A 17,116-nucleotide genomic window follows, 5' to 3' on the forward strand; every position below is an offset into this window, starting at 1 on the left:
TTGCCCACCAAAAGAAAGAGAGAAAGAGCACTTGCTAAATACCACCTTCTAGTTAGCATCTTCTACCTTGTAGATAGGGACGTGGGTGACGCTGTGGGTTAAACCACAGAGCCTAGGAATTGCCGATCAGAAGGTCGGCGGTTCGAATCCCCGCGATGGGGTGAGCTCCCGTTGCTCGGTCCCTGCTCCTGCCAACTTAGCAGTTCGAAAACACATCAAAGTGCAAGTAGATAAATAGGTACTGCTCCAGCGGGAAGGTAAACGGCATTTCCGTGCGCTGCTCTGGTTTGCCAGAAGTGGCTTAGTCATGCTGGCCACATGACCTGGAAGCTGTGCGCCGGCTCCCTCGGCCAATAAAGCGAGATGAACGCTGCAACCCCAGAGTCAGCCACGACTGGACCTAATGGTCAGGGGTCCTTTTACCTTTACCTTTACCTTATAGATGGTACATCCAAGGGTTTATAAGTGTTGAGCAGTAGGAGGCAGTCAGGCACATACTTTCAGTTGTCTTCAACTTTCCAATGGGGGAAAAAGAGGACCTTGGGGCTGAATTCCAATCTGCAAACCAGTTCTTTGTGTGGCTTATAAAATTTACCTGTGGGTGGTTTACCTTGCAGGGAGGGGGTTATTGTTTTTTTTGGGGGGGGGGTTGGTTGTTCTTGTTTCTATTATGCATTTTGTGTTTTGTCTTGTGTTTTTATATTGTGAACTGCTCTGAGATCTCAGCAGTTCTCAAACCATGAGGCAGGTTTCTCTTCAAGTGGTGCAGGTCACCCTATTTATGGTGGTGTTGGTGCTAGATATTCCAGAGAAGGGCAGAGTCCTGAGACTGGTGAATCCTCCTCCTCCAGCTTTGATCCTAAATCTGGGTAAGTGGGTGGGCAGCTGGGTGGGGTGTAACTGTCAGGAGCTCGCCCTACGCTTGAGTAGGACCCTGGTAGAGTCACATGCCCGACTGGTATGTTTTCTCCCTCCCGGTCATTTGTTCGGGAACTTCAAAAGCTTTCTTCTGCCGGAACATCACAGGACCGATGTCAACAGACATCGGCACACTTAGGGATCCGCAGAGTCTTCGCAGCTTGCGTAACCGACCTCAGCAACTCAGCATTCTGGCTAATCTACTTTATTTATATATAAACACACACGGAGCACTGCAACGTGGCTCCCTCTCTCTCTAGCATCAGACAGCAAAGAGAAAGGACAAAGGACAATAGTCCCATTTCACGGAATACAGTAACACAAACATCCTGTCTCTGTCACTTCCCACTTTGTGGAGTAAAAACATACACCGTCATGTGATAGACAACAATCCTATGACTGCTATCATGGAGCAAGAATTCTAATAGTAACTGCATCCTCACTGCAAATTGCTTTGTAGTAATTATACTTTCTCGTGTGTGTGTGTGTGTGTGTGTGTGTGTGTGTGTGTGTATTTAGGAGGGGTGAGCAACATATCCTGTTGTATTCTTCTAAGGCCAGTAGTACCCCAGTCCACACATCTGTGATCACGACTGTAGAACACGGAAAGCTCTGTGTGTTCACATTTGAAACAGATGATTAGTGTTGCATAAGGAGAGCTTGCAAGGCAGAGTAAATCCAGAACGGCGATGGGAGTGGACAACTTTCAATTGTTTGAGAAAAGCTCCTCAAATAGCAGCCAGTATAAAAACATCTGTCCAGTCTAATTTTCAGAGTCTGTTAAAGCCATTTTAGTGCATCTCAGAGAATTATCATATGTATTGTATTATTGTTTTTTTCCGTGCAGGAATCATTAATTTATTGTGTGTTACAAACTATACTGTTCTGTATTTCAATATTACATTATTTGTACATTGTAAATATTGGTAACGTTTTGTTAGACGCAACATACATGTCCCACACAGTGGTATAATGTACGCTAGCTTGCCATGTTTATAATTGTTCCTTCCAATGGACATAAGGGCATTCATAAAATAAATACTTGAAGACTATAGAGTAATGTGCCTGAAGCGCAATAGGTTTATCCAATGTTAGTCCTACACAGAGTAGACCCACTGAAATAAATGGACCCAAGTTAGCCATTTCTATTAATTTCAATGTGTTTACTCTGAATAGGGTTACAGACTAATGAATTTTGGAGTGGGCTCTATGAAATTTTACTTCTGTGTCTTGTTAATATTTCTACCTCAGTTTGGGCATGGCAAAACCACTGAAGCTATGTTTTTCTTTTCCGTTTTGCACTTTCCATGCAATGGGCAATTGTGTTTGCTTGCTTCCTCTGTCATTCATGAAAGTCTTTCGTGGGTTTACATGCAAAAAGCTTGTGATTCTTAACTGTTCAGTGCTGTTTAAATAAACATACCTTTCTCTCTGAGGAATCATCCTATATATACTAATAGTGAAGTCCGTTCTATAAGTGCTTGTCTCTCTAAAATAAAGCCTTAAATTAGTCCATATGTTTCTATAACACTGATATGCAATGGTTTCTTGTGGAATAACAGAATTTCCAGTTAATATAAACTTCCTTTTGATCTATTTTGAGAATCAAGGCCAGCCAGTTGTCATGTCAAACAAGTCCGTGGGCTGATGGAACTACAAGTTCCAGGGTGTGTAATATAATCATGGGATGGCCCCATGAACTTACTTGCCACTGGTTGGTTTCATGACCTTTTAATGGTGACCTGAAAGCCTGATCACTTTTGGTTTAGCTCCAAAGTTGGAGAGCTCATGCTTACCTTCAGGAAATCACATTATGTAGTACACAAAGTACTTAACGATTCTTATTAGGCTACTTCATTAATTACTCTATTTGAGAAACAGAGAACTGTGGAAATAAAGAGCAAGATTTGGGGGGAATTCTCAAGGAATTCACCCAATTCACTTTCCATGTGTCTATGTTTAGATCCTATATAGCCTTATCAGGGGCAACCCACCTATGAGGCAAGGTGAGGAGACCACCTCAGGCAGCAGGATCCGCAGGGGCATCAGTTTCCAATGTAGATCTTTATTTCCCCCTTGTTCCTGATGTAGATCTTCACTCACCCCTTCTTCCCTGGCAAGGAGGGATTCCATTTTGTGGTTTACCTTAGGTGCCAAAATGCCCTGGGCCAGTCCTACTTATTATTATTACCTTTGCTGGAAATCATTTTAAGCATCTGATAATAGGCTTCAGAATAATAGTGTCTTTCAAGCAAACCTAAGGTTTAGCTCCATTGCTCAGGCTGGTGAAAATAAAACAAGTGTCCTTTTTCACAGTTAATAAGTAACTTACAAGCCTCCCATTTGCAATGTGTTATGCTGCCCACAGAGTAAAGAACTCTAGTCCATCTGTCTGCCTTTGGTGGTGTTGTGGGTTGTATAAGGCAAGACAAACAGTCTTTAAAAAGCAGCTAGAGATTAATGACCAAACACACATTTCCTCTCTTTTGAAAAACTCCAGTCAGTAACTAGTGATCCTGTTGTGTAATAACATTAGCCTGTTATCTCCCCATGGGCAAATCACCACTAAGCTCTGCTATTCTGACAACACTGAAAACTTGTTGAAGAACATACAAAGCAAACAAGTACCTGATTTCAGACATCCCTCCTCACATATTATAATAATAATAATAAATTTATTATACCCCACCCATCTGGCTGGATTGCCCCAGCTCACAATACATATAAAAACATAATAAAATGTCAAACATTAAAAACTTCCTGATACAGGGCTGCCTTCAGATGTCTTCTGAAAGTTGTATAGTTGTTTGTCTCCTTGACATCTGATGGGAGAGCATTCCACAGAGTGGGCGCCACTACTGAGAAGGCCCTGTGTCTAATTCTCTGTAACTTCTCTTCTCGTAGTGAGGGAACTGCCAGAAGGCTCTCAAATCTGGACTGCAGTGTTCAAGCTGAAGGACAGGGGTGGAGACACTCCTTCAGGTTTTATGTTCTATCAGTTCTGATAGTAACAACCCCTTGTTTGATAGGACAGGAGAACTGCCCAGACCTCACACTGCCCTGGATGGAAGTTATTTGCATGTATCTGTGCATTGAATCTGGCACTCTCTTGAATTAAGGAAGTTTCCTAAAAAAAATTATGCTCAGAAATTTAAACCCCAGGATCGCCGTCCTATGCATGTCTACTGGGAAGTAACTTCACTGAATTCAATGGGATTTTCTTTCAGGTATATGTGTGCATAACACAGATTAGCAACCTGTTATAAGGGGTCACATGTGACTTGAGCTTCACTTTACATGGCACCCTCCCCCCGCTGCCAGCACCTTCCAAAGCTACCCAGTTCTTCCACCCCATCAGTCTCTATCCGACAGAGACAAAGAGACAGGGGAAATGAGACCTTGTTGCTGCTGCATCTTGGGCTTTTGGTGGCTTTGGACACCATCAATCATGCCATCATTTCTGAGTCAGTACAATGGGGTGGATATTGGGGGCACTGTTTTAAGGTGGTTCTGGTCTAGAGTATCATGTCCAGAGAATAGCACCGAGGGAGAGCTCCCTGGCCCCCTGGTATTTGCAGTATGAGGTGCCACTGAGTACCAAACTCTCCCCAAATTATCAGTGCTGCTGCACTCAGGCCCTGCTAGTGGCCTTCCAATAAGCAAGTGGTTGGTGTTATGTACTGAAGTTCTCACCCTGGGCCAGCAGGGGGATACTGTAGATAGTTATGCAAATGAAGGATCGAAAGTTCAGTGATTGGATAGTTTTAGAAAGTTGCTACAGTAACGTTGTACTGGAGCTCTATATAAGCAGGCTGACTGAGCCCTTCAGCTCAGTTCTGTTCTGGCCTCTGAATAAACAAGAGCTGTTTGAAGAATCGCTGTGTCGTCTGATATGTTCACCCACAACTTAACAGTTGGTTACTGAGAGTACAGGATGCTGGACTTGGCCTGATCCAGCATGGCTCCTGGGTTGTTGTTGTTTTTTCCATCTATGTAAAGCCAGTGGGAGCAGTCATTAGGAGTTTCGGGACAAGGTGCCAATCACTATGCTGATGACACCCAGCTTCATTTCTCGATAATATCTGAGTCAGGTGTGGCTATGTAAGCTCTGGATGAAACAGAGGGCTGGATGCAGGCCAATAAACAGAGTTTCAATCCTTTCAAGATAGACCTGCTGTAGATGAGAGATGTGCCAGTTGCCTGTTCGGGATGAGGATGTGTTCCCACTAAAGGAAGAGATGAGCAACTTCATGTGCTCCTAGATCCAGATTTGACTACATTATCTTAGTGGTTTAAAAAAGTTTATTTGTAATGCCCAGTACTATCTTTCTAGAAAAGGAGGTAACAGAATTAGGGTTGCTATATCTCAAAAAGTAAAATTCCTGACACCTGCAAAATTGTTGAACTTTCTTGGGGAACAAACCCAAATTGTTAAGGGGAACCTCTCCCCCCCCCCAAAAAAAATTGTGATTTTAAGCTTTTGGAGCTGTTTCCACTGCTTTTCCCATACATACGGGTTTTCCCCTGACATTTTTCTGTTTCAGCAAAATTCCCCCCTGACACCATTTTTATACCCAAAAATCAGGACGTCAGGAATTTTCCGGACGTATGTCAAGTCTAGCTGTAACTCGCCATGAGCACCTCCCTCATTCTCTTAGAATGGTAATGGTGCCCACCTGAGAGGTGCTGGAACTGAGTTCTGGCGAGTTCTGTCTGAAAAAAACTCTGGTTATACCACATAGATCTATTTACATGATTATTCAATATAAAAGTTGCATTTTTTTGAAAGTAACCCCATAACATTTTGCGGAGCTTACTTTTCTGGAGACCTGCATAGGACTGGAAAGCCTAATCTGATGTAGCCATGGTGAAAATCAAAACAGGGCAGCCTTTATTCTAGATTAGTTAATCCAGAACACTTTTGTCACTGGTTCTATGCATTATCAGCCTGACTGTGCCACTCTTAGCATGAGGCTCCTGATGGATTATCCCTGAGGGAATGCAGGTCTCAACAGAGACAGACAGACAGGCAGAGGTTTTCCCCCGCTGACTGTCTTTCTGAAACAAAATGTTGAATAAAAGGACATTATCTTTCATTAATGACTGCAAGTTAGTGAAGTTTGTTCATCTGTACAATGGAGGCTGAATACACACTATATTTTAAAAAGTACATTCAAAGAACCATGGGAACTGTAGTTTACCTCACAAATAGCTATAATTCCCAGCACCCGTAACAAACTATGGATATGTGCTTTAAAGCTGTGATGTGTTCATAGCCAAAGAATCAGTGAAGAACTGTTTGTTTTCAAGAGATGTCTAATTCTTTATTCTGAGTAAAGATAATAAATTCTTATAGACAGAGGACATGGTTATCAACAGCTGCTTCTACTCTCAGATATATTACGCCTCCGAATCCCAGTCGCTGGGAATATCCTATGTCCAGAAACAGTGGTGCTGTTGTGGCCTGACTTTGAGGCAAAAGTCCCACTCAGCTGAGCATCATTATTACCACATTATGAAATAAGGGCATCTTACAAAAATAAAAAGCAGGTATGGAAAATCTTTGGCCCTCCAGATGTTGCTGAACTACAACTCCCATCAGCCCCAGCAAGCATGGCAAATGGCCTGGGATGATGGCAGTTGTAGTTCTGCGACATCTAGAGGGCCAAAGTCTCCCCACAGCTGGTCAAAAGAGTCTCCTTATGAAGGCTTGCCATATGTCCTCTTTTTCCAGGGCACGCCTTTTTTTCCAGGAGTATGTAAAATGAGAGTTGTCGTAGTGATACATGGCTAAAAGTAGAAGTCTGCAAATGTGTCCTCTATTTTGCTCTTCAAAATATGGCAGCCTTGATAGTTGAAGCTGTGTGCATTAGCACGCATTCCCATCGAAAGAGGTGGGCCTCCATAAGGTCATTCTGTTCAGAGTCTTAAATTATCTAACCACTTCACTGTTCAGAAGCACTTTGGGAGTTCCACAGAAATCACACACCTCTTTCTTCGCCATAAGATGACAATTACCTCACAAGACGTATTTTTACAAAGTGAGACCAAGCAGTAGGTGAGTCACATTCCTACGTGGCGGAGCATAAATGAGTATAAGATCTGGTCAACTGATTATGTGAGCCAGTTCTATGAATTCAAGATCCAATCTTCATGGGTGTGACCCAAACTTGACTACCAGTGATAAGAAGGCAAAACAGAAAGTGCAGTGTAACTAAACATTAATTTTAGTCATTCCCCCACAGCATTGAGTATGTTTATATAATAAATCTCTCATTCATTATACGATGGACTCATGAAAAACTACAAAAAACTTCGAGGCCCTTAGAATGTATGTTTGCAGTATGCATAGCAAATCTTTCATGCTGCACTTGTATCTTTCATCTGAAACTAATTACAACCCAAACCATTTAGTAGCCCTGCACATGCACAATATCTTTGACTGTCAAGTGTCTTGTGTTTCCATGTTAAAATTCATAGGTAAGAATGTTCCTGAGGTAAATATTTTAATGCGCTATTCACAGACATTCCAGAAGCTGTAGATAGAGTTCTAAAATCAGATAGGACTTACAGAATCATTGAGAAATGCTGACTTTTCGAGAACTGCTTTCTATAGCGCTGGAAAGATGTGACCTTCCAGATTTTCTTAGACAACGGCTCTCATCACACCTGACCATTGACTATTTTGGTGCTGATGGGAGTTGTAGTCCACAACATCTGGAGAGCCACAATCCCTGCTATAGATGAGAAGCTGACAGACTTTTCGTTCTTGTTGAATAAATGTTGCAACACCAGCCCACACTCTGCTTAAGCAATTTCCATGATTGCTTCAGTCATTTCAGTTCCGTTGAGTTTTCTTTCGAGCTCTGAAGAAACCAGAGTGTTATCTCAGGCACAGGTGAGATGTGATTCTGTTTTGGAAGTTTTCTTTTGACTAACAAATGAAGTCATTCATAAATCTGTATTGCTAGTAGCTGTAAACCATTGCAAAAGCAGCAAAATGCCTACTAGCACAGACACGGCATAGCTAAATATACTATCTGTTTAAAAGACAATCAAAATTAAAATGAACTCCGAAACTTCCTGAGGTTGCTGTTAGATTTAGCCTGCTGAAATGAATGAATCACTTTGACAAGCCATTTGGTTCAAAATTCTCACTCACTTTTTTTTTTTAATTATTATTATTATTTTTGCTGCAAAAGGGAACAAAGCAACTTGATAGGATAAATATGCATATTTACTTCATAACAAGTAAATCATCATGGGAAGAATTCAACGTCACACTAATGAGATCTCCTTATCAGCATTTCTGCTTGTCTGGTGGAGCAATTTCCCCCTCTTCCTCAAAGAGAGGCAGACACACTTGCTTGGTCATTTCAGAGCCCAACACACTCAATAAAACTAGCTTTCCCCACACTCATTCTCCACTCTGATCCAGAGCTTCACATGCAGATCGAGAGTTTGACTCAGAATTTCAAATTGCCATTGGTACCATGGCTATAATTAATGTTGTGCGGATGCCTGATTATGGTCTTCCAAAGCTAGTTGCTCTATTCCGAACTTCAAAATGGAAAGTGTAATGCTGGTGGTCAACAAAAGAGGTTTAAAGACTGTCTCAAGGCAAATCTTAAAAAATGTAGTATAAACACCGACAACTGGGAAACACTGGCCTGCGAGCACTCCAGTTGGAGAACAGCCTTTACCAAAGGTGCCGTGGGCTTTGAAGACACTCGAACTCAGAACGTAAGGGAGAAACGTGATAAGAGGAAGACACACTTGGTAAATCCACACTGTGATCAACTCCCGCCTGGGAACCAATGTCTCCACTGTGGAAGGATGTGTAGATCCAGAATTGGCCTCCACAGTCACTTATGGACTCGTTGTTAAAACTGTGTTTATGGAAGACAATCTTACTCGGCTACGAGTGATCGCCAAAGAGAAAGAGAGAAGTAATGATACCCTCCTTACCCGTGCTGTTTCTCAATTTTTCAAATAGGTAGCCAGGTTCTACTATTCAAGTCCAAAAACCTGCCTGCCAGATAATGAATGAAATAGTTGGATGCTGTGCAGATAACACCCACAAGATGGCAAGTACCTCAAATCATTTCTTAATCTATTTATTCTTTGAACAGTGCAGGGAGGAGACCAGCACACAAATGAGTAGGGGGCAGCTTTCAGATTTCAAAAAGTTATTCTAATTTGAATTGGCACTCCTTCTGTTGGCAGCTGAGGTGGGAGAAGCACGCATCAAGGATATAAATCAGGCTAAGCCTGAGTGAAAGGGTCAGCTGGGGTCACTGGCATTAAGATATCCACCGTCTTAAGGACCTGAGTAGTGCCAGTAAATGCCTGCAAGAAAATCACAGTGTCATACTTGTATATTCGTTTAGACTGCCAGAAAGATGTAATTGTGCAGATGCTACTGAGAAGCCTCATGAGTTGAAAACCCAACTACCATCCATTTTGAAACCAGCATAAAACCCAAGAATTGAGTGTTCTGACCCTGCAATGAGCTGGAGAGACGTCTCTGCAGAGTGTAAGTACAAGTCACGGAATGAAACCAACGCCTTGGCAAAATGGTTCAGAAGATATCGCAGTCAGTGTATTGACAGGTGACTATCATATATAGGCTAAATAATCAAAAATAGGTCCCACTCTATGAGTATTGTATAGATGATGACAGTGATCTTCATTTTATTTAATTTATTGATGTTGTTGCTGCTGCTGTTACATTAATATCCAGTCTCTCTTCTACCATGGAAGCCAAGGCAATGTCAATGTCTTTCCTAGATAGTCATCTCAGGAAAATGGTGGCCTCAGATATCGTCAGACCAGGCCCTGAGATTTGTTCATTGGTGGTTCCTAAAGTAAGTGTATTTAGGCTCAGTGTTTTGCTCTTTCAAGGGAGCAATCCTCAGTCCAGTGGGACCTACTCACAAGTAAGCGCACACAGGGCTGAAATCCTTACCAAAACAATTATGGATGTGCCTTAATGTTTCTGCCTGAGCTCCCTCCCCCATCACTTAAAGCAGGTCTGCTCAGTTGGTGACCCAGCAAGTTAATTCTACGAAAAGCTTGATAATGGGGAGCCTGCCTGGGGTGGGTGGCATAGACAGGTTGTCAAGGACCTGGTATACCACCGTCAACAGCTGCAGGGTGAGCTATGTCTGGCTCAGTGGGTCATGAAATGGGCAGTCCTGATTTAAATTCCCCTTTATCTTTGGCCTGCATTTCATGTGGCTGCTGTAATTGGGGCTCTCCTTGAGCCTGCTGGGTATAATTAGTTTTCTATCTGACAGAGATTTAAGAGATAAAAAGCTCATGGAGATAGATCCATAGGTACTCAATTGCACTGCCTTACTAGTATCTTATGCTGATGACACCCCATGTGAACATCAGCATAAGAATTTCCTGGTGGGAGGGTAAGCGGAGATACCTGTGGTGTTCCTTAGAGAATTTATCAAGCATTTCTACAAAAGTATCAATGTGGGTATCGCTTTGAGGTAAAGCTTTTTTCTGGCCCCACTTAGCACTAGCGTCTGCCACTCAGAATGTGGTTTTCCTCACTTCTGACATCAAGTGTTTAGGGAAGCACTGAAGGACCACATATTTCTGCCTCTTTCTTCTTGAGTTTTGTTCTGATGATGGTTTGTGTCTTTGTATTTTTTTAGGGTGAATGTTTGTAATTTATTTCTACCGGCTCTTAATTTTTAATTGTTTTTGTACTGTACTGTACATATTTTAATTGTATGACACCTTGGGAGGGTTTAAATAATTACTGTAAATCAGGGCATTTTTTCAGCCGGAACTCAGTTCCGGCACCTCTCAGGTGGGCACCATTGCTATTATAAAAGAATAAGGGAGGCATTCATGGTGAGTTCCGGCACCGATTTTTTTAGAGAAATAGCACTGCTGTAAATGTTTCTGGCTATATTTGCTGACTTTATTGCTTACAACTTCCCTGTGTAACTCTAACAACATGCCAAGATATCATCATTAAATCGCCTCACAATTAAGAGCATTCATTTGCCCAAGCAAACATGTGTTTTGCATGCTTCATATACAAAGATGTGCAGATAGAAAACTTCCTTGACATCACTTGCTGAATAAACACTGTGAACACACTTTTGTTACAATGGTCAGGCTAGTGAAAGGCAGTCAAGAAAGAAAGAGAAAGAGAGTTCACACCATGCTAAATCTAGTCTCTGATAGATCAGAATATAGATTGTCAGCACTAGTATCAGCATACAAAACACAAAGCAGAGGGGTCATTATACTCACCAAAAAGAGCCCAAAGTTCGTGGTTTGCTCAGGGTTGCGATCCGTTTCCATTGCAGAATGGCATTGTGGGAAGTAACAGAAAGAACACAGTCCTCCACATCACTCGAGAGCCATCAAACTTCCCTCCCCTCCCCTCTCCATTCACTATCCTATGTTTATCATTGCCTTGAATACTAATGAATGTTCACCATAATGGGCACTGCCCCAACTGCTAACTGAGCTCCCTTTTTTCACGTTGAAGGGTTTTTCAGATGGGAGTTAGTGGCCAATATAGAGCAGATGCCATCTTGAAAGCAGCAGAGAACTATTGAGAAGCTGCTGTGGAGAAATCTGCTCCTCCAAAGCATGTTACTCTTGGATACTATTCAGGTTGTGCCAGAAGTCTCTAGCTGCCAACTTATACTGACAGGAAGATTCAATGAAACTGGAACGGGAAACAAAAGCCTCTGTGAAGGGCCCAAGTTGACGGGAATGGCGAGCACTTGTGGCAGATAGGTCCACACACTGCTGTCCTGATTTTGTTTCAGATGGCGGAGAGATAGGGATGGTGGCTGTCGTCCTTTCCATCGCTGTTTGCTGGTTCATCAGAGACTGCCTCAAAGTTGAAGGCCTGAGGGGGAAGTATATTGTCATCACTGGATGTGACAGTGGCTTTGGCCATGCCCTGGCTAAGTACCTCGACCAGAAAGGATTTCGCATCATTGCTGCGTGTCTCTCAAAGGAAGGGAGCCAGGAGCTACTAGCCAACACTTCCTTGTCATTGCAAACTGTGGAGCTTGATCTAACGGACCCTGGCAGTATTGACAAGGCTGTGGAGTTTGTGCGGGCAGAAACTGAGGGCGTAGGTAAGCAGCCTATAGAACACAACCTTGCTTTCAAAAGACAGGGGGCACCTCGAGGCAACCTGAATTGAGCATCCATTCAGAATGGTTTGCTCAGAATTTGTCCAGATGGTCTACGACGTCTGTGGGGTTTAAATGACATACGCTATTTCTTGAACATTAAGCCTGATTTGAGGCACCTGGGCTCCAGATTTCCCTAGGTATATGCATTTTAGATTCATTCCAGTTTTTAAAGCACAATTATACACAGTGCAAAATGTCAAGATAAAAGTATTGTTCATGTGATATCATTTACTTCTGCTAGTGTAAGAATACATAGTGTTACAAATTACAGCCAGAAATTTTTCATATATAGATATATAATGTAACAATCTGAGGTCAGGACAAGTCTCCAAACCCATATTACCAGTTCATTCTCTGATATCCTTTCCATGCTTCTTCACATTATTTTTTTTTATAATTATTCCTAAAATACTCAAATAGGACTGTATGGCTTGGTAAATAACGCTGGGAGATCCATACCCATGGCCCCCACTGACTGGATGCAGCTGGATGATTTCTACAAAACCCTGGATGTCAATCTAATGGGGCTGATTGGGATCACCTTGAAGCTCCTCCCCCTCCTGAAAAAAAATAAAGGAAGGATTGTCAACGTGTCAAGTGTTCTGGGCCGCCTGGCATTTCTAGGGGGTGGCTATTGTGTGTCGAAATGGGGAGTGGAGGCATTCTCTGACACTTTGCGGTGAGTTGCCGTGGACTTGTGGGTGACAGATGGTAGATTACTACTGTCTCTGTGGTCATAGAGTTGTAGAGTTGTAGAAGGGATCCCAAGGATCACCAAGTTCAACCCCCTGAAATGCAGGCATCTCAACTAAAGCACCCAGGACAGATGACCACCCAACCTCTGCTTAAAAACCTCCAATGGAAAGAGGGTTCACCACCTCCTGAAGGAGTCTGCTCCACTGTTCAACAGTTCTTACTGTCAGAAAGTTCAATCACATCTGTGACTGCCTGCAACTCAGGCTGAACCGACTGAAAAGTATAATTGTGGGTTCACATGGAAAAGAAAACAGGAAGGCCAAAACTCATTTGTCATAACAACCATTTATAATACCGCGGAAGAGGATGCATCAGGGCTACAGCATGGAAAAAGCTAAGTCAGGAGCATTTGCTTCCTGTAAGGGTGGCACAATCTTGGATTTGCAGAAGGCAATACCCAGGCACAGATTCCACCTACAGGACCCCATTCTGGGTGACAAGCCACACGCCAGCATTGTCTGCTTGACATGCATAAGGTCCCATGTTCAATCCTCAACATCTCTGGCTAAGAGGATCTTGGGTAGCAGCAGGTGATCTTAATCTCTGCCTGGCATAGCTTGATCCCACTTATTCCAATGGGAAGGGAACCATAAGCAAACAAATAAGACTCATGTGGCCTAACTTTCACCATTTTTAAATTAACATCCAGCAGGACATTGCTTATGCCATGTGCATCCTCTCCAGTTTCACCAGCCCCGCAGCCTTCAGATTGCACCATTAATTGGATTGGTAAAACCCACCACAAACTGATGAGTTTTTAAATTTTTTCTCTTAGGAGGGATATGCATCGTTTCGGAGTAAAGGTGAGCATTATCGAGCCAGGATTCTTTAAGACAGGAGTAACTAATATAGGGAACATTGAGAGAGACCTACAAAGACTGTGGAACCAGCTGACTCCAGAGGCCAGAGACTCATACGGGGAGAAATACTTCCTTGACTGTAAGTGCAAATGTCCAGCACAAAACTTTGGGATGGTTTGAATGCCTGCATTTTATTCCAGTTATGTGGTGATTTCTGCAAGGATTACTTGGCATTATACCAAACTTAATGTTTTGAAAATGTATCATTTTCAGCTTCGAATCATTTTGTTGACTGTGATGGGAAAGAGCTTCGTTTTCGATAGGGAGGTATGGGGTGGGGTGGGAGGGGAGGGGAGGGGACCCTGAACCATTTCCTGAGTTGGAATGCTGTTGATCAAATGCATTGGGAGATACATGTGTTTTCAAAAGATCACACTCCATGAAGGCAGAGAAAAGTGACCATGGGGGATTATTATTTGGAGGACCAACCCATAGCTCAGTGGTAGTGCATAGCTTTGCATACCAGAGGCCCTGGGTTTAATCCTTGGCATCGCCAATTACAAGAACCAGGTAGCAGGCAGTAGGTAGGACCTCTTTCTGAGACCTTGGAGGGTCAATTAGATGATATACAACTAGCAGTGGCGTAGCGTGGATTGTCAGCACCTGGGGCAAGGCAAGTAATTTGCGCCCCCTAACCCGTGGATTTGCGCCCCCTAACCCGTGGATTTGCCTAACCCCCCGATGTTGCGCCCGGTGCGGCCGGCCCCCCCTGCACCCCCCACACTACGCCACTGACAACTAGGTAGGCAAATAACTTCACCTGCCATAACTTCACCTATGCTCTTCAACCTAGCTTTCACAGGATCCAGGGAGGTCTCATAGATCCTGATATAGTCAATCATTACAGGTCGCATCCAAAATATCTTGCTATATGCATATGCAGTCTCTTAAACTGGATTGCATTGACAAGGCAAACGGGAGGGCACCTTCTGAGTGTAAAATAATCTCGGTGAATTGTGAGGCAGGCAAGATCTAACAAGCTGCTGAGCAGAGTCTTACTGAATCAGCATCTTCAGTGCTGAAAGTCCTCCCATCTTGTCCAAACTGTAATGTGTTACTACGAACAGAAACTGGCAAAATGCAACTTCACAATGGTACCTCTAGGACAAGACTGGCACAGCAAGACACCCCATAGGACACATTTAGAAAAACAGGTGCACAGATGACTCCAGAAATTTTGTTAGCTGCAGGTAATGGGGTTTCATGCTGTATTTTATGCAGACTTGACGGCTGTTGAATGAATTAGGAGTTGCTGGGTTTTATGCGCAGCATGACTAGTGGGGTGAAAAGTGTTTGCATTGCTGCTTTAGAACTACAGCTGTGTTTTGATCTCTGTTCCCTTAGCTTTAAAAATCTGGATTTTCACTTGATTTGATGGGGTCTTTTATCTTCCTAGCAGATTTAAGGCTGCAAAGGCTATCCATGAGAAGGCTGTGTGATCCTGATGTTTCTAAGGTCACAAAGTGTATGGAGCACGCCTTGACCGCCAAGTACCCAAGGACGCGCTATGGAGTTGGATGGGATGCAAAGCTATTGTGGCTCCCGCTCTCCTATGCCCCCACGTTCCTCTCTGACGCAATGCTGAGAATGCTTTTTCCAGTTCCAGCAGGCGACAGTAATCCAGCAAAAAGATATCAAATAGATGTTTAAGGCAGGTGAATGTGCCAATGTTTTGAAGCAAACTGTTGTCTCCATGGTGCTCTTATAGACTCTTCTATCTTGCCTGGTGAATATGACTTCTCTGAAATTTATAATCACAAAATCATAGGATTGTAGAGCTGGAAGAGATACAAATCTAAATGAAATAAAATACAACTGCTCAGTGTTGAGGGAAATGCTCATGTTCATTTTTGCTTGTTTCGTATTTTAATGCTAAAAACAGATGCTGGGACTGAGTCTTGGCACAAATTATGCCCAAAGAGTTTACAATGCTGAGCTTCTTAGAATTTTTTCTATTAGGAAATTATTGGTTCAGTACATGATTTGATGTGCACAATGGTCTTGGAAAAAGGTCAGGATAAAGGTTTTGTTTGCTTAAGGTTTTCTGATTAATCATTAAAAACTAGCTCAATTAAGTTTACCTCCGTTCACCAGAAAGAGAGGAAGCCACACAACGGGACAGTACAGCAGCTCAAGAAAAGAAAATCCCACATGTTCCTCTACACTACTGTGTGCGAATGCCAAGCAGGGCTCGAGATATTGAAATTAGATTTCTGTCAAATGCCTTGAAAGATACCTAAATGGAACTTCCCTTCACGAAATGGCTTCTAATTAGAGAAGGTTGTTTGTCCTTGTGCCAGGCCCAGGTTATCATGAATGAAAGAACTGAGATCTTAAAGCTGATGTAAGAGCATTGTTGCAATATAGATGTCTCCCAAGTTTATTACCCATTCATCAGCATTTTAGTGCAAATTTCTAATAAGCACATTTTAATACGCCGTTTTGACTATTTTACATTTTTGCAAGACATTTATCCTAATATAATGCACTTGGGATGTTATTTTTACTAACAACATCGTTGTTATATATTATGCCGTTCCCATAATATATACATTTTGATAAATATTGTTCATCTGGAGAACTAACCACAAAATCCAGGTACATGCAAATTTCTAAGGCTAGCTTTCTCATTTTTTCCCCTTTGCATCACTTTATTTCTTTAAAATAAATAAGAGAGAGCCAGTGTGGTGTAGTGGTTAAGAGCAGTAGTCACGTAATCTGGGAAACCGGGTTCGTGTCTCCGCTCCTCCACATGCAGCTGCTGGGTGACCTTGGGCCAGTCACACTTCTGTGAAGTCTCTCAGCCCCACTCACCTCACAGAGTGTTTGTTGTGGGGGAGGAAGGGAAAGGAGATTGTTAGCCGCTTTGAGACTCCTGAAGGGGAGTGAAAGGCGGGATATCAAATCCAAACTCTTCTTCTTCTTCTTCTAAAACTGAACACTTTTCAATAATACACACACACATAAATGGCTAGCAATTTTAGTTGGTATATCATTTTGGGAAGTGTGAATCAGATAGATTCAGCTTTAAACATGTACTGAATCAAACTTCTCCATTCTTGGCCGCAACAGACCTTTACTCCTCATGCCATACAGCTTTGCAACTGACCGGTTTGCTGAAAAGCTACCTGAATAGGTCTTCTATGTGATTATGGATGTGGCTATTGACTTTTCTGTGCTTGGACTAAGTAAGCACATTTGAAGCCACCACAATACTAGGGAGGGGCACCGTGGCCAATCACTAGCTCTGTCTCACAATAAATGACAACCATGTCCTTAAGAGAGGAAAACACCTTGATTCAACCTCAAAGCATTTCCATCACGATCACCCTTTGCAGACTTATCTCTTCTTACTTGCATTTGGCTGCTAACAATCCCATGGACCTGAACTGAACA

The 17,116-nt window shown here is 42.6% G+C and overlaps 1 protein-coding gene across 2 annotated transcripts; it reads left to right on the plus strand.

The window, feature by feature from the left end:
* The first annotated feature begins 9,028 nt into the window (after positions 1-9,028).
* Positions 9,029-15,527, plus strand: LOC310704153 (retinol dehydrogenase 5-like). Of its 2 annotated transcripts, none has more exons than XM_083497237.1 (5): positions 9,029-9,454; positions 11,727-12,044; positions 12,525-12,783; positions 13,636-13,799; positions 15,117-15,527. In XM_083497237.1, exons 1-5 carry the CDS (start codon positions 9,427-9,429, stop codon positions 15,368-15,370), a joined length of 1,023 nt encoding a protein of 340 aa, XP_083353363.1. In that variant the 5' UTR covers positions 9,029-9,426; the 3' UTR covers positions 15,371-15,527. The 2 variants fall into 2 exon arrangements, with proteins under 2 accessions (XP_083353363.1, XP_083353364.1); XM_083497238.1 differs by having other exon boundaries at positions 9,030-9,454; positions 15,120-15,527.
* The last annotated feature ends 1,589 nt before the right edge of the window (positions 15,528-17,116 follow it).

Source organism: Podarcis liolepis, assembly GCF_965112155.1.
Source record: "Podarcis liolepis genome assembly, chromosome: 1".
NCBI classification, from domain to species: Eukaryota; Metazoa; Chordata; class Lepidosauria; order Squamata; family Lacertidae; genus Podarcis; species Podarcis liolepis.

Excerpts from the sequence above, each read along its gene's own strand:
- LOC310704153 (XM_083497237.1), top strand. The coding sequence starts at position 9,427 with ATGAGCTGGAGAGACGTCTCTGCAGAGT. Across the intron at positions 9,455-11,726 it reads GAGAGACGTCTCTGCAGAGT|ATGGCGGAGAGATAGGGATG; the intron begins GTAAGTACAAGT and ends ATTTTGTTTCAG. Across the intron at positions 13,800-15,116 it reads GGAGAAATACTTCCTTGACT|CAGATTTAAGGCTGCAAAGG; the intron begins GTAAGTGCAAAT and ends TTATCTTCCTAG.